The sequence below is a fragment of the Vulpes vulpes genome, chromosome 12 (genome assembly GCF_048418805.1).
Source record: "Vulpes vulpes isolate BD-2025 chromosome 12, VulVul3, whole genome shotgun sequence".
Taxonomy (NCBI): domain Eukaryota; kingdom Metazoa; phylum Chordata; class Mammalia; order Carnivora; family Canidae; genus Vulpes; species Vulpes vulpes.
This window is the reverse complement of record NC_132791.1, coordinates 20258546-20281236: the sequence shown is the minus strand read 5'-3', so window position 1 is coordinate 20281236 and position 22691 is coordinate 20258546. Positions and strand designations below refer to the sequence as shown.

Genomic DNA, 22691 nt, shown 5'->3' with positions numbered 1-22691 from the left:
TCTGTTTGGACAAGTGCCAATTCCTCACTCATTTTCTCAAACACATAAAAAGAGAGAGAGAGAGAGAGAAATGTGTATCACTCCAGGTACTTTCTGGCTTCAAAGGACATTTTGGAAAATGCAAAACAGACAAAAGGTCAGAATGGAGTTTTTGGAGACCAGACTCAGGCTGTGGCCTATGTGGTCATCATGAGGCAGCTTGGCATGTGAGGATCTGCAGGTGGGAGGGGTACCAGGATCCAGAGACAGCCAGGGAGGACCAGGGAGGATGGCCCAAGGTGTGGACTGGGCAGAAAGACCGGTTGCCAAGGAAACAGCTTTGGCCACAAACCTTGGAAGTTCACGGCAACCCCCCAAGGGGGCACGGCATTTAGTCCTGCTCTGCCTGGCTCCCCAGGCAGCTGCATCAAGTCGTTTCTCTTCTCTGGGCCTCTGAGACCGCATTGGAACAGCGTGCCTGAAGCACCTCTGAAGCCTGGGCAGCGCTGCATATCCAGAACTGCTGGTGATGTTCCAACTCAGCCCCTCCATTCCCTGCAGACCAGGGGGGCGGGTAGGAAGACGTGCGTGCTTGATCAAGAACCCTGAAAACTCCTGCCGTATCTGCATCCCTTGTGCCTCTGTCAGTAGATGGAAGCCGTATGTCATGCTGCTGGGTTGGGTTCTTCTATTTCTCTTTTTAAAAAGATTTTATTTACTTGAGAGACAGCACGCAGCTGCGAGGGGAGGAGCAGAGGGGCTGAGCGCGGAGCCTCATGCATGGCTTGATCCCCTGACCCTGAGCTGAAATCAAGTCAGACGCTTAACTGACTGAGCCACACAGGCACCTGGATTCTTCTATTTCTTCCACCAGCATTTAACCACAGCGCAGTGGTGGAGTGGGAGGGGAAAGAGGGGAACATAAGAGCAACCTCACAGCCTTAGGAGGGTCTGCAGGTGTGGGAAGGTGTGTGGGAAGAATCTCTGCTCCAGTCTAGGACAGAGGGAAGGTAGAGGTGGAATGCGGGAATGTGTATTTTTATTTGTGGGCAAGCAGTGCGGATGACCAAGAGAACCCCATGTCCCCCGAGAGGTTGGGACTTCTTTCCCTAGGAGTAGAGTGACATCAAGGCTCTGTAGAGCCAAGGCACTGGCCATGGAGCCTGCCAACCTGGGCTTGAGAGCCTCTTCTGCTTATGAGCTACGTGACCTGGTATAGGTTCCTTTTCTCTGTGCCACTCTTTCCCTGTTAAATGCCTCACAGGGTGGCACTGACCAGATGATGGGAGAGCCCTCTGTGGATTGCTGGCTGCTGTAGGCAGAGGGGAGGGCTTGGTTGTTGGGGCAGCACCTAAAGCTACCATTGCTGGGCCTGGCGGTGCCTTCCTGAAGGTTGGCTCCCAGGAGGCGAGGTTGACCCCTCCACTCCAGATTGCTCAGCTCTGAGCTGGGGGCCCTGCCTCCCCAAGTCCTGTCATGCCGCACGTGCCCAGACACCTTGCTCTGGGAACGAACCCAGCGCTGCCCCCCTCAGAAGATCTTCTGTGGTGTATAAAAAGAAAAATAATAAAAAGGATAAGAATATATATTAAATGACTATTTTATTTACACACCCTATTCATAAATAATTGAATCCTCTTTGTGACTGCACAATGATTCCTTGAAGATCTAATGATTACACGGAGGGGCTAAAAGTGGATTGGTGGGCTTACTCACATTTGTGTGTGACCATGTTCTCTCACGTATGTGCTTACACTTACACATACACACACACCAGAGGGGAGGCAGGACTACTGGGGTCTTCTGGGGTCTTGGAGCACCCACATTTGTCTCCCAGCACTGGGAGAGGCCCCGTGGGAAACTGTGCCCCCTCCCACAGGTGTGAATTTGTGACAGCTGGAGAACAAAGAGCTGCAGCCCAGGGAGCTCCCGCCCCGCCCCTCGCCCCTCTGGAGCTGCTCTCCTTTGTTCATCCTGGAAGGCATCTCTTTGGATTTGCAAATATTTTAATTCACAGAAACTCAAGGAGGGGGTGGGGGGGGGCTGGGGTGGCGCGTTGGTTGGCTGTCCTTCTGTCTTTCTCCAGGCTTTCTCCAGCCCCCATGAGTGGCAACAGCATTCTAGAGACATGCAGTGGTGTGCTAGTACCATACACACGACAAATTGGCCGCGGCACGCAACAGTGGCCAGCGCTGGTGGGCGAGGGCCTCCAAGTCTGGGCCCTGTCACAGAGCAGCGTGGGGCTGGTTCATTCAGAGGGTCCGCACAGCCACTGGGTAGAGGAGGGACAAGTGCTCAGCTCCTTTGATAGGCAGTTTTCTGGTGGTATAGTAGTGGATGACTTCTGGGACACTGTCGAACGGGGGGCTGTTCTGACCCAGAACATACTTCTCTTTGGTTTTGGCCAGTTTCATGTGCATAAAGCCCTGGTTGCTCCTGCAAACAAAATACAGAGGTTATTAGGATCTGCAGACTGACAAAGGCTGAAACAGGCACGCGCTCAGGACCAAATGAAATGCAGCTGCACCTCAGAGCTCCCCCAAGTCCAGCATGGACTAGGAACCAGCAACAAACACTGCTGTCAGAGAGTCTTCTGGACCGTGAGAGCTTCCAGAGGCTTCTTCAGGAAAACAAACCCTTAGACTTGGCTCCTTTTTATTGCTGATGCAGACAAGTATTTAAGCCTTACATGGCAGGTACAAAGTATGTTTAAGTCCCCAATTGCCTGACAAGTGTGCAGGACAGGTCATCACCCCCACTTTACAGATGACTAAATAGTGTGGCAGGGATGATAGGAGGGCTATTTTCCAAAATCTGTTGCTCCCCCTCATAGTATTCTAGGAAGGGGTATCCCAGCCAGGGACTACATTTCCCAGCCTCCCCTGCAGCCGCTGTAGACATGTGACTAGATTTAGCCAATGGAATGTGTCGAGAACATGTGCTCTTCCTCAGCTCTGCCCCTCCACAGGCACTCTTGGTGCTTCCTCCCTCTGTTCACTGAACTCCTCCAAAGTCCAACCTGAATGTTTCCTCTGCCAGGTCTTCCAGGCTTCCACAAACAGGGCTCCTTCCTTCCTCTGACCACACTGAGCATACTCATTCCTCCCCCAGTACTTGCTTTGTTGAACTGCAATTCCCCTGAGAGCTTCACAGAGCAGGGCCCAGTCCCTGTGCCCACTATGCAATGGCATTTCCTGAAAAGGGCAGTTCCTCCGGAGATCAGAGCAGAGCCCTATGCCCTGTGCCCCATGCAGCCTGCCAGCTACTTCTCGGATAGCAATGGCCACACTGCTGCCACCTGGCCCTAGCAGACCCCTCCCTCCTCCCACCCAGGTCTCTGGCCACATCGGATCACTCACTCCTGTCACAATCTGCCTTTGTCCGAGTCGCCTTTTTCTTGCCCACTCAGCTCCAAGCCTTTTGCTGCCTGCCACACCTGTAGAAGCTTGGTTTCCAAAACACAGTCTAATTTACCTTATGTTTGTCACTTAGTGAGAAAGCTGGTTCTCTGACCTCCTGCTGCCTTCTCTTGGCACTGAGAACTTGTGACCAGCCCTAGGGGCCTCGATTTCGGGACAAGGCCCAGCCCCCAGCAAGGCTGAACTCCAGCTTTCTTGCTCCAGCAGCTCCCAGAGGGGCACTGGAGGACTTACACACATCTCTTCCAGTCAGGAGTGGGCTCCCCACACTCGCCAGCGCCTACTCTATTAACGCATCAATTTGGACTCCAGGACCATTTTCAAATGGCAGAGCAAATGCTTAATGAAGTGCGGGCACTGAGCAATACATCTGCTCATAATAATGTATTTAGAGATGTCATCCTCAGTTTAAAGGAAATCGTTTGGAGAGCAATTATGTTTCAAGAGAGAATAATTCCTGTAAAGAACTAAAATTTAAATCAAGATTTTTTTAAGGCTGACAATGTTCTAATTACAGAGCCTGTGGCAAGTTCTCCTCAGTGAAGGGTCATTTCTTTGGAGAATTGCCTCGACACATCTGAGAAGCAGGAGGCGCACTTGCTTCAGCTGTTAGAAAGGAAATGGTGTGCATTAAATGAAAAATGTATAGCCCCACTTAAGCGCAGACTAGCTACCCATCACACTGGAGAGATCACGGATGTCTGCCTGTCTGGAAAGGATGTAATTGCTTGAACGAAGTGCTGAAAGTGTGTGGCGAAGGGAACTGGGACTAGTTACAAAGCTCTATACTCTTGTTGGAGACCACCTGCTCAGCTCCTCACCTAGAGGAGGGGGGCAAGGGGGCAGGGTGCAGGCTGGAGCTGCAGGTGAGTGACGGAGTGGGGTTGGGGGAGGGTGGGTTTGGCCTTGCACATCCATGTCTCTCTTTGTGAGCGGGTTGAGCAGGGTGGCGTTTTGGGTGCCAGACCACTGGGCTTTAATGTCTGTCACAGATCTATGGCTGGGGTGCAAAGTGTAGGATGTGTACCACGGGCTCACAGCCACCAGCTGTGGGCTGAATCAGAACGTGGCAGCTGTGCCGACAACACAGGTATGCAGGAGGACCTGCAGGAGGAAGCTGCAGGAGGACCTCATTTCATTTTTAAGGAGGTTAGGGAAAGAAACTTAATATGGTTTAATGGGACGTTTTTACAGTGGTTGTTCTTTTATTTTTAAGATTTTATTTATTAAAAAAAAGATTTTATTCATGAGAGACACAGAGAGGCAAAGACACAGGCAGAGAGAGAAGCAGGCTCCTCGCCGGGCACCTGATGCCGGATTTGATCCCAGGACCTCGGGATCACGCCATGAGCCAAAGGCAGATGCTCAACCGCTGAGCCACCCAGGCATCTCTACAGTGGTTGTTCTTAAAACATCCAGCAAGGGAAGTGGGCAGGGATGGTGAGAGGAGCTGATGGAGCCAGAGGCAGAAGCCAAAGCTGCTCTACTCCCAGGCCATGGGCTCAGAATGGCCACCAGGTTACTAGAAACTCCACGTTGAGGTCTCCCCATCAACAGACCTGGGCAGGGTAGGGCAGCCATTAGCACTTCCCTGAAGTGACTCCAGCACTTGTATTTCTATACACACAGGTTTGTAACTCTGAGCTAGGCTGTGCTGAGGAGGCAGCCAGTCACAAAGTCCAGGGACCATGGCAGAGGACTCCTCCCAGTCCATGGCATGACCATTCCCCAGCAGAGTTTGGATAAAGGCCCACAAGCTGGCTCTCACATGAGGAGCTCCCTGAAGGACTGGCCCTGCCTCCTGGGCTCAGGCACTCTACCCCATGATTTGCTGGGCCCGAGGCAGTCGGGTGGTGCTGGGCTCTGTCCCTGCCTCCACTGGATCTGTGGGGGAGGCTAACTGGATGACTTCTAAGGGTGCTTGCTTCTGGGCCTAAGGTCCTGGATTCTGTGTATAAAGTGTAAGCTGTTGCCCACTCCATGCAGGCTCCCTGTGGGAAGTGGCCTAGAGGAGGGGTCATGCCCCATTTGTACTGCTGCCCATGGTCCCCAGTCTTATTTTCACAGGGCACCGGCCCTAATGGTCTTCACAGCCAATGTTTCTTGAGCACTTCCTGAGATCCAGGCTGTGGGCTGAGCTCAGGCAGGTGGTGGCCAACCCAGGCTCATACAGCCATCAGCAGCAGTGCTGCTTCCCTCCTTGGTGGGCCTTTCCCAGGGTCCATGCTCCTGAACTCAGTACCATTCAGCTCCAAGAGAGAATCCTACTTAGTCCTCAATACTCCACAGGAGGCCAGGCCAGGTGGTCGGGGAGAGATATTAGACCCTGCACAAGTGACTTCTCGACTCTGGCCTCAGTCCCCAGGTGCTGACTGCACAGGGTTGATGGAGGGCCACAGAAAGCACAGGGTGGCACGGAATGGTCATCCAGGCATTGGGGATGGCCTGTCTTGACAGGTGAAGCCCCCAGCTATGGAGACAGGGTGGTGACCCATCACATGGGGTTGGCAGACTCTGAGAAGTGAGCAGGCTTGCTTTTTGAGACAATCTGTCAAACTCCGACTCATAAAAAGATCAGCTAAAACCTTGTCAACACAGTCAAGAGATGTGTTGTAATAATACACCCTGATCAGTAGGTCACAAGGTCCCCGTGAGTGAGATGTTACCTAATGACAGCTAAAGATTTAAAAACAGCTGCAGGATAGCTTTAATGACTCCCAACTCAATACAGAAGACATCTAGCATAAGAAGAGAAAAAATTGGAATTTCTAGGGAGAACATATGGTGCTCCAGATAACCAGCATGCCCAGGGGCGCTGTGGCTGCTCTGGATAGAGCTTCTGGAGCTAGAAGCCACCCGGGGACTATCTCCTCTCACCCTCTTGGGGAACTTTAGAGGATACTGAGCTTGGGAAGAGCAACATCCTGCCCAAGGCACACAGCAAGCAAGGTGGGGTGTAGTTGCAGCCAGAACCCGGAGCCCTTGAATCCAGGCCCAGGTGGGCCAGGTCCCAGGCCACGCTACCACCCTGTCATCACTTCGGGAGGGCAGTGATCCCCGGGGAGCTTGGACAAGCCTCTGCCGCCTACCAGGCTCCTGCGTCAGTCCTGCCTCCTTTGATAGGACATCTTCCGAGAGCGAAGTCACAATTAAGGGTGTCTCCAGTGGCTGACCTGTCTAATGAGTCATGTAAGGCTGGGGGAGGCTGGGGGTGCTGGGGCTGTCACCGCGTTTAGATCACTCATTAACATCACAAAAAGCACCTCCTCATCACCAGGATTATCAAACGTGCCTGGTGTGCTGGGGCCTAATAACAGGCCCCACCTCGTCTCATAATCACGGGCTTTAATAAAACATCACTCAGCCCGCAGCTGCCGGCCCGAGCAGGGTACAAGGCCTCACCTCTCGCTTTTAGACCTAATTGCTTGATGCATATTTCATGAAGAATCCTGAGTAATAGTTATGTTAAATCGTTTCTTTTCATGATGAAATGACTTAAAAATACTTGCATATAATATTTATGCAGAAGGCAAGGAAATTGCCTTTTGGGACCAGCATGTAGGATCTGGTTACAGGAATCCACACACAGTGAGGATCTTTGGTTCCCCTCTTCTGAAAGGTGGTTGGGAACTGCTCCCTTGACAGAGATGCCCCATAACAGCGGTCCTCAGCTCAGAGCCATCCCTGGCTCCCCAAGGCACAATGAACAACACCCGTACTGCTGAAACCCCCAACGGGCGGTAGGCATGGAGCTGAGCTGTTGCTACATGTTATCTCATGTAGGCCCACAGTGATGCTGTTAACTTGGTATAACTACCACTGTATACATATGGGAAAACGGATGCTGGGGGAGGTTGTGTGCCAAGTCCCACAGGACCTGGTAGGGCTAGCTCTAAAGTCTATGTTCTCTCCTTAGCCTGAGGGAAGCATTCAGGAATCTGAAGCTACCACTGCAGGCAATCTCATTTTTCCCTGCACAGCCACCAATCCAGATGGATCCAGGTGTTAGGTGGGCCTTTGGACTTTTTCTGCTTGGAGACATGGCTTCCCTGTAGCTCTGGGAGCTCCTAAGATCAAGAATCCTGTCTGCTCATTGTGACATTTCTCAGCAGGCCATGTCTCACTTACCTCTGGGCCCTCAGCACCTGCCTGGCTCATAGCTGGGCACGTGGTCCATCTGTATATTGTCTATCTATCCGTCCATCTGTCCATCCCTCCATCCATCCATCCGTCCGTCCATCCATCCATCCATCCATCAGCTATCTAGTTGAGGGTCTGCCCTGAGCCACCAACAAGGCCCCATACATCCTCCCCTCTGGACTGTAAGCTCTTGAGGGCAGGCTGGTGGCGGTTCCACCTCATCTGTCAGTGTGGCCCAGCTAAGGTAGGAACCACTTCCCCCAAAGCCAGATAAAGCAGCTGTTCTGTCTGGGTAGCACTGGTCTTAGGACAGCCAGTGAGGACCAGCTGAGCAAGCTTAGTGAGAGGGGCAGAGCCATGAGGAGCACCCAGAGATTTACCCCTTAGGGGGTCTAAAGTCATGCACCTCTCATGTCAGAAACAGAAGTCTCGCCTGAGGGAGGTCACAAGGAAGAATGGGTCAGGCCCTTCTTTCCTCCAATCCTTCCTGGGGTGACTAAGCCAGCCAGGGCTCCCTGCCCAGGTCTAAAGAAACCAAACACAAATATGAGACAAGTTCTCTCCTAAAGCCACAGTCTACCTGGGCATTTGAAATACCCTCCACACATGTCGTAGTTCCCCTGCCCTCTGTGAGCACAATGCCACCTAGTGCTCACCCTCAGAGCCCAAGCCTCTGTTGAGGTGGAGATAGACACATATGTCATGCTGAATCAATTTGGGGGGAGGTGCGGTTCTAAGCCCCACCCTTACACTGGTCCATTGTGACCCGTTGTGACCCTCGTTGTGACCCTCCGTGAGGGAGCTGGCCTGGAGGGTGATCATGGGCGAGATACCTCCTACAATCGTGGGTACCTAGCTAGGGTCCTGCAAAAAGCTTGTTCCTGACATAACTCCCCCCCACAGTTGGCAATGCTGCCTCTGCAAGCAGATGGCTCTGTGATTCAGAATGTCTGCTCCCCTCCTAACTTCTCTCTGACCTCCAGCAAGATGGGATCTTTTCCTGAGTATGCCTACAGAGACATTCTTATCACTGTATCTGTGAGCAGTATGTAGCCACTCCAGAAACAATCCTGAGTGCCTGAAGAGAAGCATGCTGTAGGAGACCTGGGCCTGCTCTGGGACAGAAATATTCAAAACTCAAGTGCTGGGGGCCTCAGGGGACAGGTACCTAGTTGCCATCTCCTGAGGGCCTACTGTGTGCAGGCGCTATAGCACCCGCAGATGCTGTGAACCTCGAGCAAAGGGCTCAGAGCCTGGCACACAAAGATGTACGACAACGTTAGTAGTCACCCTTGGTCCACAATTGGATCAACCTGTGGCCTCATGAAGACAACGTTAGTAGTCACCCTTGGTCCACAATTGGATCAACCTGTGGCCTCATGAAGACAATGGGAGGGTTGGGATTATCTGCAAGACATCCACAGCACAGCTGAAACGACCAAGGGCCAGTGGGAGAAGCAACCTGCCCGGGTCACAGTGAGAGGACATCAGGGTGTTCCGAGCTAGAGGGCTGGGAAGTCAGTCGTTCTAGCTGTGTGATGGGGTTTTCCAACTGCAATGCAGGAGTCAGAGGAGTCAGAGGAAGGGAGGCTCCCTTCAGCTGAGATGGCTTAGGAGTCAAGGGAGCTCGGGGAAGGGGCTTCAAAGGTCACATGGCAAATACCTGCATTTGGCAAATACCTGCAAATACCTGCACATTGGCAAATACTTCCAAAATAGCCTTCACAGTGACAAGCCTAAGATGCACATGCCAAGTTATTGCGAATAAACGTTTAAATGTAAATGCTGCTGAGCCAAACGACTTGATTTATAACCAAATAATTAGACTTTCAATAAACGCATCAGCAGCAATTAGCCTTCCCGAGCAGCCCGGGCATTTCTCAAGCTCTAAGTTGGCGGCCCAGGGTGAGGGCCTTCAGTAAATAATGACAAAAAGCCATCTCCAGGCAGAAGGAAAGCTGGCAGATGCCTCTCCCAGCAAACATGGAGAGGCATAAGGTTTGTTTTGCGCCACACAAAGCAGCAGGTAGGCAAAATGAATCCATTTTGGGCAATTTTCTCAGGAGAAGACTAACAAAGTTTTAGACAGGAGGATTTTAATGATCAGGGCTGACAACAGAGAGAGCCTCTCGCTACTGGAGGTGTGAAAGCAGGAGGGTAATGATGTGAAAGGCTGGGTAACTTTCACAGTCCCCTCATTTGGTACTCCTATAGGTCCTCAGGCTCAGCCAAGTATACATGAAAACTGCAAGAGGAGGGGTGGAGGCTGGGGTGAGGGTGACATGTGAAATGTCAGTGCTTTGGGAAGGGGCGAGAGGGTTTGCGTGTTTTGTTTTGTTTCCCTCTTTACTTCTAATTGATGACTTGACTTTCTTTTCTTTTTTTTTTTAAGATTTTATTTATTTATTCATGAGAGACACACAGAGAGAGGTAGAGACATAGGCAGAGGGAGAAAGAGGCCGGAGCCCGATGTGGGACCCGCTCCTAGGATCCTGGGATCACGACCTGAGCCAAAGGCAGATGCTTTACCACTGAGCCACCCATGTGCCCTAGTTGAGGACTTTTCTAGGAACGTGAACATGTTTTTGTGTTTAGAACAGGTGGAGGTTGGCAGTGGTGGCTGGACGGGGTCAGATGCCTGAGTTCAAACTCTGATCCCACTGATGTCATTGGCTAGGCAAGTCCCTTCTCCCTGGGTTTCAGTGTCCCCATTTGGAAATGGTGGAGGAGGTCCCTTCAGCAATAAAGTTTTCAATGAGGGACATCTTGAGGTGGGTAAGGGCCCCCAGCAGCAGCCAGGACTAGGATAAGACAGGATGGCTACACTCAATGCAGGAAGACAGACAAGTAGAGCACTGGGCACAGCAGATCCCCAGGCTTAGGGATGGGGATGACAAATGAAAAATGCAATCCTAACACCTATGCCAACAGATGGACAGAACGTATTCACACCCAGAGCGGTGTCCATCTACTAGGACAGGTCCTTCCCAGCCCACAGTCTCCTTGGAGCAGTGGTTCTCCACTGAGGTGAGTTTATGCCTTCTGGAGAGTATTTGTCAACACCTAGAAACTCAGGTGCTGCTAGCATCTAAGTGGAAGCTCAGGGTGCTGCTAAAAAGCCTACAATGCATAGGACAGCCCCACAACAAAGAACAATCCAGCCCCAAATTCCAACAGCACTGAGGTTAAAGCCACATGCTATTTTCCAGTGCCGAAAAATCTGCATCTATGAAATGGGAATAGTGAATAGTGAGTGTTCACCCTCACAGTAGTTGTGAGAACGTCCTTGTGAATGAAGTGCAAATGCTTGATATGCGTTAGCTCACCCAGTTCCATATTTAAGGGCTTGAGACACAGCACGAAATCTACCAAACAGCTTGGCTGCAAAGGGCTCCAGGCTGTTTCCAAGGACCAATCTCCCATCCTCCCCACAACCAGCAGATTGGCGGACATGCCACACTGAAGGAAGCTCCAGCACAGGGACCAGGCAGATGGTGGGCAAAGGCAGCTGTGGCAATGAGCACCAGTGGCTGAGGAGAGGACTCTGAGGGGCACAATAGTACCTAGAGGAGCTGAGCTGGAAACCTGGCGAGGCTAAGACACAAGGGGACACGGCACACCTGGGCGAGGAACGCAGGACAGCTCCCAAAGGAAGCACCACCTGTGGACTCTGGGTCCCCTAGACCTAGGTCTGAGTCCCTGCCCTGCCCCTTTGAGCTGTGGTGCCCTTGGCCTCAGCTTCCTCATCTGCAAAATGGAGCTTGTACTCACCTCACCTGCAAGGGCTATCTGAAGTCTGAGCTGGGCAGTGCATGAGCAAGTCTGGCAGGTGCCGCAGCTCAGAGTTCTGACATGGCTTTGTTTCCACCCGCTCTGCAGGAGCCCGCATACAAGTTGCTGCCCATCTGGTTTGTCTTGCTGGCTCCATGCAGTCTGGGCTGAGCAGTGAACGTGTCTTCCCGTCTGTCTGGTCTATCATTTACACCCATGTTGGCAGCCTAGAAGCCATGGATGGCTAGGCAGACTCTGGCTGTGGGACCACCTCCTCCACCTGGGTACCCACCTGGCTGGGGTGGGAGGCCTAAACTCTGGCCCAGCTCTGTCACCAGGTGACACTGGGAAGGGTGTTTACTTCCCTGACATCAATTTCCCTGAACATCAAGGGGGTATTTCACAGCACTCTCAAAAGCACATTGTTACACAGGGGTCCACATGAAAACGCAATAGGAAGGATGAGGAAAGAAGCTTCTGTGCTTAAAAAGTACCAGTCAGGGGCACCTGGGTGGCTCAGTGGGTTAAGTGTCTGCCTTCAGCTCAGGTCATGATCCTGGGGTTCTGGGATTGAGCCCCACATCGGGCTCCCTGATCAGCAGGGAGTCTGTTTCTCTCTCTCTCTCTCTCTCTCAAAATCGTTTTTCTTTTTAAAGATTTTATTTATTTGTTCATGAGACACACACACACACACAGAGGCAGAGACACAGGCAGAGGGAGAAACAGGCCTCATGCAGGGAGCCCGACATGGGACTTGATCCCAGGTCTCCAGGATCATACCCTGGACTGAAGGTGGCACTAAACCGCTGAGCCACCCAGGCTACCCTCTCTCTCAAAATCTTAAAAAAATACTGGTCATGTATGATCTATGGTATTTATTAAATACCTATGATGTGTATTGCTCTGTATTCACCATTTATTTCTGAAGCAGACGAGACAGCTAGCAGAGGCTTTTGAGACTACTTGGTTCCCTGCCCTCGTTTTACAGGTGCCTTCGAGGCCCAGAGAAGGGTGAAGGTTTGCTCTAATTCCCCAGTGAATCAGGGGCTGGAATACCCCTATACCCATCCCTCTGCCAGATGTAGGGGATGCTTGGCCACTACCAGTAGCCTCTATATGCTCTTGTCAGCAAGGATGGGGTATGACAAGGTGGAGGCTGGGGACGGGGGAAGGGTGCAGACAGGAGCAGGGACGCATGTGGGAGATGTCCCACATCCCGAATCTCATCCTCTTCCTTAAATTGTGGGGCTTGGCCCACTCTTCTCCCAGCCCACCTCCTGTCCTGGTGGAGGCCTCCTGTGCTGACTGAGGGCATCCATTAGCATAGCAAGGAAGAGACTTGATCCAAGTTACAGTTTTGCTTCAAAAAAGAAAAAAAAAAGTAAAGAAAGAAAATCCAGGAGGGTCTTTAAAGACTAAAAGTTAAAACAGATCTATCTGCTCAGTGACCCTGTACCTAACTCGAGGGTACTTCCTCCTCTTTGGCATCTCCGAGGGACACAGTTAACTAAGCCACCCAAACAGCCTGGCCAAGGGCCTCTGCAAATCATATGAATGACAGTGGTTCTCAGTGGAGAAATTCTCAACAGTCCTTGGGATCTGGGCCTCAGTTTCTTCATCTGTGAAATGGGGAATAGTTTCCAATGTTCCCTGTGGTCCACTGAAGGCAAGTGAAAAGAGCTCTGCACTGCATATTAGCTACCTGGTCCTGGCCCCAGCTCCTGCCTTCTCAGGCCTCAGTTTCCCCATCTATCCAATGAAGGGACAGGACTGGAGGACCCCCAAGGTCCCATAAACCTGTAAATCTTTGAAGCTTGGCACATGGGAGATGCTCACACCACCTGAGGAGGAAAGAATGACTACTTGGATATCAAACAAGAGAATTTACCTTCCTTACAGAAGGCCCAGAGTCCCAGGGTTGGAAGAAGAGTGCAAGTTTCTCAAAAATAGTTTCTTTAGGTATGCCTAAGAATGCCCACCTCACAGTCCCTCGACATTTGTTAAACCTGGAGCTGCCTGGGCCTCTTGGAATCAGAACTGCCTTTTGTTGTTTTTAAAGATTTATTTATTTATTTGGGGGGGGGGGCAAAGGGAGAGAGAATTTTTTTTGTTTGTTTTTTTGATGTTCAATTTGCCAACATATAGTATAACACCCAGTGCTCATCCCATCAAGTGCCCCCCTCAGTGCCCATCAACCAGTCACCCCATCCCCCCCGCCCACCTCCCCTTCCACTACCCCTTGTTCGTTTCCCAGAGTTAGGAGTCAAGAGAGAATCTTTCAAGCAGACTCCCCAGTGGGCAAGGTACCCAATGTGGGGCTCAATCCTCCAACCCATGAGATCATGACCTGATCCAAGAGTCAGACGCTTATCTGACTGAGCCATGCAGTTGACCCTAGAACCAGATCTACTTTTAACCAGATCTACTTTTAATCTCCAAGAGATTCAGGTGCACATTCAGGTTTGAGTGCCTCCATTCTAGTTCTATCCCATGATGGAAACACCTTTGTAATATTCACAACATTCAGTGTCCAGCTTTTATCCCCTACCCCCAGCCCTGGGGAGCTTACTTCCTACCATGACAACCCCTTCCAAACTCTGATGGCTCAGACCATGGAAGGTCCTTATTGGAATGTAGTGTAGCTCACTGACAGTGGTCTCAGCTCTGAGCTCTGGTCCCTGCAGGCCACGGCCATTCCTTCTGCCCCAGGAAGGAATGTCCCTCAGAGCCCAGAAGACAAGAAGCAAGAGCAGCCCTGGGGCTGCCCTCTTTCTGTAGTTGCCCTCACAGGGTAGGATCTCCTGTCTTTTCCCATCCTGGTCACATCTACTGTTCACTATCTCTCATGCACTGGAGTCTTGCAACTGGGCCCTGTCCCTGGCGGGTCTGTCCAGCTTCACCCTCAGTCCTGCTGTGTGGATATGACCCCACCATCAGTGTGCATACCCCAAGTCTTTGCTAAACTCTTTTCTGGTGGTGTCTGCTGACCTCCTGAGGCCACCTCCTCCCACGTTCCAAAGGATAGGATCTCATGGACGTGCAAGTGTCATTGGGTGCAGATAACATTCACTTCCTGACCAAAACCAAAAGGGGCACCAGGTCCAAGAACATTAAGAAACAAAGGCCACTGGCTCTGGCTATACTTGGAAAGTTTGCAAATGCAATTTTGAAAGGTCAGTCAGCCCTTAGTAATCTGGGCTCTGGAGGGCGAGTCCTCTCGTGTTGGGCATTTGTTCTGGCAGCTTCTTGACAACGTCTGTCCACAGGGTGGAGAATTTTCTCGAAATTAAATCTCCAGCTCTTTGCTCCCTAATGAAATTGATTTCTGCCTTGATACACAACAAAGCTTTCATTTTATTATTTGGCCAGGATTTGACCACATTAATTATAGTTTTTTTTCAGCATGGCTGCAAGTAATTGGATTCCAAAAAGTTACTTACTATGGAACTGACTGCTTTTTAAAATCACAACTCCTACAAAAGTAAAATAGTCAACCCTCATTTCTTCATAGAATGCTTTAGTTCAGATTAGAACAATTCAAGATAGATAAAGTATTTTTCTGGCCTGAAAAATATGAACTCCAAGTGGGATTAAGCCAACATTTGAAGACTGTGGCTCTGAAATCTGGGTGTGCCTAGATCACTCAATCTCATGCATCTGCTGCCTCAATGGTTTTATCCTTGCTTGTATCAGAATTCCTACACTACCCCACATTTTCAATCAACATTACTGGTATAATTCTGCTTGCCTTGGAGGACACTCTGCAGAGGCCTGTTTCAACCAATTTCTCCTACGTACCTGCAACTGCAAAGAGCCTGCTGGGCACTGTGTAAACACATTTCTCCCTGGGATGCTATGTCCCCTGTGGGTGAGGTATACGCCTTTAGTGTCAAGTGGAGATGGCAGGTACATGGCCTGCCCTTTGGCAAAGCAGGAGATCAAAAGAATGAAGAACTGGGAACGTGGAGCACTGGCATGGCCACAGGTAAGTCCCATGTCTTGTGAGTTCTTTTCCTTGAGGGCAAAGTGTGGATGCTGTAAAGAGCCAGAGAGAGCTGACTGGGACTTCAGAGTTTTTTATAAGGCATATGTCTGTCCATCTGGTCACCTGGGCCAGGGTTGGGGGGTGGGCAGGATGATGTGATCGGGACAACTGAAAACTAGTTGGGACCATAGGACGAAGGGATGCTGCAGAGACTTCTCTTCTAATCCCAAATCTAAGTAACCATCCTTCTACTTTGCTGATAACTTCTCAATAAGTTTTCATCTTCTACAGCCCTGATCAAATGCCACCTCCTCCAGGAAGCCTTCCAAGATGCCCTGGCCAAACTTAACTTTCTTCCTCCTTCACTTATTCTCTGCCACATCTTCTTATAATATCATAGTACTCCCCTCCTGCTTGTCTCCTTGCCCAGACTACCAGTTTAGAGTCTGACATGTCTTTGTCTTCCTGCCCAGTTAAAGGCCTAGTGCAGAGTAGGAACACAGCAGTGATAATCACACTGCTGACTTGTTTGTTGGCCCTGCCCTGGAAATCTGTGGAGAATGTGGCTGGCTGGTTCCCACGCTGGTTGAGACCATGAACAGCGTGTGGATGTTCAAAAGGAAAATAGAAAAAAAAAAGTTCTAATTAAAGCATTTCTAATAAGCTGGCTTTGCCAAACCAATTGTTTCTGATATTCCTCTTGGGTGAAGTAATCTTAGAGAGAGAGAGAGAGAGAGAGAGCGCATTAAAAGTGGCAGAAATCACCCCTGGCTGGAAAGGAGATGGTGACTGCTCACTAGGGAAGCTGCCCAGGAAAAAGCAGGTTTGAGGCATTAAGGACCAGAATGGGGAGGCCTCCGTCCCAGCAAATTGAAGGGTGTGCATGTGTATGAATGTGACACAACACACGCTCAAGCATAGCAAAACATCATTTTTATAGTTTTAGCATTTGCACTGTGGGAGCAAAGATAAGAGCTATAAAATCTGACATCTGATTTTATAAATCTGCCTCAAATACCAAGAATGTTTATGCAGAAAATGGGAGAAGAAAATACAGTGCTGTGGGGCTTAGAGGGTGACAGCACCCGGCCTCTGTCAGTGATTTGCCATAGGACTCCGGGGAGGTCTTTTTCCCCCATCCCAAAGCCAGGGACTTGACCCGGATGATTCAAGACCCTTCTGATTCTAAGGCCCTGACGGTCTCGGGAACAACAACCCTCCATTTTGGGATTTTACTGTATGAAGCTATTTGCTTCAAGCCCTGCCAAATGCCTCTAGGTAGGAGCTAATCGTATTTCCTCTGGGGGCCTTGGAGTTATTTACCTAGTTAGAAGCAAAGTAAGACCACAATACTTTCCTGGGCAAGCACTGAGGCTCTGCAAATAACCCCACCTGCATTAGCACAGCCTCTAAGTTTACAGTCCGCTTTCCTTCCTTCTACTGTGTTCCTGAGCCTCAGGGCTCAGGAGGCTCAGAGCTGTGAAGCCACCTGCTGGGTGACCCTCATGCAGGTGGAAACAGTAAGATTCAGGCCCTGGTCCTCTGGCCCCCTGGCTGCATCCTTCTCCATGTTGCTGCCCCTTCGCTGATGGCAGATATGGGATCTGTATCTGTTACCATGGCCGGTCCCTGCAGCACCCATATGCCCTCCCCAAGTCCCCAACCAACCCATTCCCAGATGGCTTTTGCAAAAATATTATTAAATAAGTCATATTAACAAGATGTTAGAAATGTAATTGGAAAGAAATGTTTTTCTCATTTGGAGAGACCACCCAGTGGCTCAGAAGAGAAGCTGTCCTGGGGCACGAGAGGGTTCCTGGCGACAGACGGGCAGTTGGAATGCCTCCCCTGGCGGGTGAGCCACACAGGCAGATTTACGCGGGCTGATATGAGATAATTAAAAACCAGCTGGAAATGTAATCGGGGTGGCTCAGATGCTAGAGGGGACCTGGGAGCTCTCAGGGGAGCAAAAACTACATGCTTGGCTGGGAGGGGAGATGTGGCAGGTCAGAAAGGGAAACCCCAGCCTGTCCGTGGGCATGCTTGGCACTGGTAAGCCAGCAGGGGCTCTGGAGAATGGGCTGGCAGTGTGAATGCAGGTGCCTCTTGCCTCTGGGTTCTGGGTTCTGAGCAGCAGTGGAAAGAGGGCAGCTGGGCTAGGGAGAGCATGTTTTCCCGCTTTTTAAAACTGACCGTTTCAGATCCATGTTGTAGCTGGCGATACCACCACGCACCAGTCATTCAGAAATCTGGATGAGGTCCTGACTCCTCCCTGCCTTTTTAAAAAATATTTTATTTGACAAAGAGAGAGAGAAAAAGAGAGAGAGAACACAGGCAGGGGGAGCAGCAGAGGGAAAGGGAGAAACAGGCTACCCTCTGAGCAGGGAGCCCAGATGAGGGGCTGGATCCCAGGACCCCAGGATCATGACCTGAGCTAAAGGCACTTAACGACTGACTCCTCCCTCTTTCTCACCGTCATCAGTTCCACCACAACATGTCTTCCTTTCTACTCTCTCAGCCCTAGTTCCCCTCAGCAGCCAGCCTGCACTCCTGATCCGCCTTCCAGACACATCCATAGTCAGATGGGGTTTCTGTAAATCTGTCTTGCCAGCTACGGAGACCACCGTTGTCTCTTGTGAGCTTGCCTCAACCTCCTTCTCTGCCACCAGATCCCCAGATGCTCCCAGCTTCTGCTGCTTGAGAGTTGGACCCAAAGAAGAAAGTGAACTCCACAGCTAGGTCATGTATCCTAACACTGTCACTTCAGAGCCAGAAAAACCCCAATGTATTCAGGCTCCCACCAGCTGAAAGAAGTAGCCTTAGGATCTCTGGCCTTCTACATGTCACCTTGGGGAAGATGCCTGGCAATGGGCTTGTGACCCAGGTCTTGCTCAGTAACTCCGGTTATGGTCCTAGGGCTACAGACACCTGCCTGGGCCCTGGCTGGGCTTCTTGGGCCCAGCTGGAGGGGAAGGTTTGGGGGTGTTTCTGCTCAGAGAGGGTCCACAGGGCAGAAAGTGGTCACTGGGCTGCACTAAAGCCCAACTCTTCACTCACTTGCAGTGACAGAGTGAGCCTACTGCTGCATGTGTAAGATGAAGTTAATCCTTCCTGCCCTTCTAACCACATGCTAACTACCACGGTGGGATGGCTTGATATTTTTAAGTAACAGCAACCACATCAGGTGCCCTGGCATGTATCACCTTACTTTAGCATTTCCACAACCCAACCCTAGGCCCCACAGTGCTGAAAACGTCAACTGCAACAGGGCATCCACTCAAGAAAGAAAGGAGTTTATGACTCATCTGGTGTCCCACAGCTAGACAGCACCTGGGCCAAGATTTGAACTTGGGTTTCCTGGGCCTGAGCCAGAATCACCAAAGCATCATGTGTAGAATGAAGGAGAGGTGCCCATTTTAAGGGCAGCATCCTTGAAACTGTGTTACCACTGGCAGGGCATATTTTCCCAATAATGTTGAATACAGGGAAACCTCTACTATGCCTCCCCCAGTGCCTTTCGACGTATGTCCTTTCATCCTGCGAGGTATCTGCACTCTGAGGTTCACTGTTGTCAGTTCATCTCCTGCAAAAAGCGTTTGAGGTACCTCTGTTTTGCCTACAGCAGCAGCTCCTAACTGGCATTTCCTTTAAACTTTCTGGAAGGAGAAAGTACACTGCACACTAATTGAGCAGAAAGTTCTTTTTTCCTCCATCAGCCTGGAAAGGATGTGAAATCCTCCATATAGTGAGAGCAAGGCACAGACCTCCCCCAACTCTAGCCCCATCCCTGCTGCCCTCTGTCTCAGCCTGACTCAAACGCTGCCAGAAAACAGGGCCTGGCCAGCAAGCCAAGAGATGGGCAAGTTCCTTTATCTCTCTGGGCCCCAGTTTTTTCTGTACAGGGCACCAAGCCAGGCGATCTGAAAGAGCTCCTTTTGGGGCCACCCGGATGGCTCAGTTGGTTGGGTGTCTGACTTTTGGTTTTGGCTCATGGTCTCAGGTCGTGAAATCAGGCCTGTGTGGGCCTGCATGCTCAGTGTGTATGTGTGTGTGGGGGGGGGCGGTCTGCTTAAGATTTCCTTCTTCTGCCCCCCACTCCTCATTCGTGTATGCTCTAAAATAAATAAATACATCTAAGAGGGGAAAAAAGATCTCTGTTCTGTAAATCCCAATATTTCTGCTTAGTGTACTCAGTGCAGAGCTGCTGCCCTGGCTTGCCACAAAAATGCTTCTCCATGAGAAAATGAGGAAATGCTTGTTTTTTTTTTTTTTTAAAGATTTCATTTATTGGGGATCCCTGGGTGGCGCAGCGGTTTGGCGCCTGCCTTTGGCCCAGGGCGCGATCCTGGAGACCCGGGATCGAGTCCCACATCGGGCTCCCAGTGCATGGAGCCTGCTTCTCCCTCTGCCTGTGTCTCTGCCTCTCTCTCTCTCTCTGTGACTATCATAAAGAAATAAAAATTAGAAAAAAAAAAAAGATTTCATTTATTTATTCATAGACACAAAGAGAGAGGCAGAGACACAGGCAGAGGGAGAAGCAGGCTCCATGCAGGGAGCCAGATGTGGGACTCGATCCCAGGTCTCCAGGATCACACCGCAGGCTGCAGGCGGTGCCAAACCGCTGCACCACCGGGGCTGCCCCAAGAAATGTTTGTTGAGGAGCATCATCTTCAGCTGGGAGATCAAAGAGGTTGAGTGACTTACACAAGGTCACACAGCCAGGAAGAGGGCAGCATGGATCTGACTCTAGCTCTGTGTGATTTGAAGTCTCAGTCATAGTAATGCAGGGTTTTGAGTTGCAGCCTGCATAAACTCTAAAATCCCACCCTAACAAACAGGAGGGGGTGTGGGGGTGGACAGAGACTTCTAGGCCAGACCCAGATAATCCATAAGGCTTTGGACAACCTGAGCTCTTTCCTCAACTTGTAGTCTCTCTAACAAAGACTGCAAGTTACCACTTACTAACTGAGCACTTACTGCATGCTGGGCCCATAGAAGTGCCTCACACATATTATTTTTTCACTAATATATCTATAAAACCCATTTTACAGATGAGAAAACGGAGGCTCAGAGATGTTAAGATTCTCATGCCTGAGACCACCTTGCTATTAAGAAGACAGAGGGATCCCTGGGTGGCGCAGCGGGGATCCCTGGGTGGCGCAGCGGTTTGGCGCGTGCCTTTGGCCCAGGGCGCGATCTTGGAGACCCGGGATCGAATCCCACGTCGGGCTCCTGGTGCATGGAGCCTGCTTCTCCTTCTGCCTGTGTCTCTGCCTCTCTCTCTCTCTGTGTGACTATCATAAATAAATAAAAATTAAAAAAAAAATTAAAAAAAAAAAAAAAAAAAGAAGGCAGAGCTGGTGGGGTGCCTGGGTGGCTCAGTTGCTTAAGCATCTGACATGATCTCAGCTCAGGTCTTGATCTCGGGGTCGTGAGTTCAAGCCCTGTGGTGGGCTCTACGCTGAGTGTGCAACCTGGGCGGGGGGAGGGGAGGAGGTTCAAGAGCCGTGTCTTCTGCTGCACAGAGAGCTGCCTCTCTTGGGGGCAAGAGAGGATGCTGGTGATGCGATATATTTAGTAACTGTGGATTGGAAAGTAGGAAGCTTTTCCTCCTGTGCTATTTCCCCAGCATGGGTAGCACCTAATCCTGCCCACCCACAGCTACCTGAATCCTCCTTGGACCATGTCAAAGCCCCTCTTCCCTTCGACCCTCAACCAACACCGTCACGTTCTGGCTGACCCTCAGCTCTTTCTTCTGCACGCCCCTCCTCCTCCAGCCTCAGAGGGCCCCTCTCATTAGAGCCAGGCAGGCCTGTATGACCCTGCCCTCCTTTAGGCCTTGCTGTCAGGGACAGGGCTGGGGAAAGGACCACTGATGAAGGAAGTTCAGGCATTCTGGAGCTGGGGTCATGCAGTGCAGAGAGCTCCACAAGCATGGGGAGGCCCTGGTGTGGCCGGGGGGACTGTTCTGGGGCTCACCCCTGGCAGCAGATAGCTACCTACCCTGAAGTACTGGGAGCCTAAGATGTTGACCCAAGGAGGGGTGCTTCCACGGTAGTGGGAAATGAAGTCTGTGCTCCTCGCTGAAGGCCAAAGAGTGAGCAGCCTTTCCTCACCCTCCACCCCCTCCTCACCCTGCAAACCTTTATTATTTCTTGCTCCTGGCTGTCAGCAGCAACAAACTAAGATTAATCACTCGCCTGCCTGCCCAGACCCAGACATGCCTACTGTTTGAAAACTCTCTCCTTTACTATATAAATCAATGGAGAGAAAAAAGAAAAACAACTCTAACAGCAATGTGCCCCCAACACCCCTGGAATGCAACCTATCTTCTCCTCCTGTCCAGGCTACACCTACTGCCCTCCGCTGGCGCCCCAGGAAGCATTTGTTGATGGAGACTGGCTGCCCAGAAGGCAGCACAAACCTGCAGCTCAGAGCAGGAACCAGCCTGGTATCCTTAAGCAATTTAAGCAATCAGAGCAGGAGGCATGTTCTTGATAGATTGTCCCACCTCCTTCTCCTCTATTTGGGGGAGGTGATGTGGCCCAAGTCTTCCCACCATCCTTGGAACCTAGGGGAAAGACACCTCACCCTAACTGTGTGAAGCCCTTAACCTGGAAGTGAATTTACTAATCAAATCCCAGACCTTTATTCTGTGGATGCAGGGGACAGACATCCACCCAAGCATCCAGGAGCAGATACACCAGGACATGTCCCCAGGGCTTCTGACCTAGCACAGCACTCTGTCCTCCAATGTCTAAAAGCTCTGGGAAAATGGAGGAACAGAGACGAGCATTATACTGAGCACCTGCTGTGGGCTGTGCATTGGGGGAACCTGCAGAGCCACGTTACTTCTAGCAACAGCTCTGTGAGATGGTCTATGTGGTTTTCCAGGCAATGATCAGGGAATTAAAGACACTTGCCTAGCATCACACAGTAGGTAAAAGACGGAGCCAGGATTCAAACCCAGGAATCTCTGACTGCAGAGTCCATAACCCTCCTTTTACATCTTGAACAGGGCTGCCCTGGATCCCCCGCCCCTGGGATGCCTGCCTCCCAGCCTCTTGGACTACACTAGCCTGAGTGGAGTGTTTGTGGGCACGTGGAGGGAAAGAGGGGTTCGGGAGGGCAGAGGGAGACACAAGTGGTGGTCTTTCCTTGAAAATACTCACCTGGTTCACTAATGGCTCTAGAACACACCTCAGAAGACATGGCTGTATGTTGCTCAAATCCTCAAGGACATCCCCTACCTTAGAGCTAGAACCCCAATTCCTCAGCCTGGAGACCAGGGCTGTACCCATCCTCAGCATCCTATGAAGTGTTATTTGTTGTTCTTACACAAATCTGCACTTCCCTGCCCATCTATAGGATGTCCTGCTCACCCTCCAAATGCCCCC

The 22691-nt window shown here is 50.9% G+C and overlaps 1 protein-coding gene across 1 annotated transcript in view; it reads right to left on the bottom strand.

The window, feature by feature from the left end:
• Nucleotides 1-1563: 1563 nt before the first annotated feature.
• SHB (SH2 domain containing adaptor protein B) overlaps nt 1564-22691 on the bottom strand; it is a 140359-nt gene continuing 119231 nt past the window's right edge. The window contains exon 6 of the mRNA XM_072727896.1: nt 1564-2415. Coding sequence (XP_072583997.1) covers nt 2232-2415 — 184 coding nt within the window. The 3' untranslated portion in view covers nt 1564-2231. The remainder of the gene's footprint in view (nt 2416-22691) is intronic.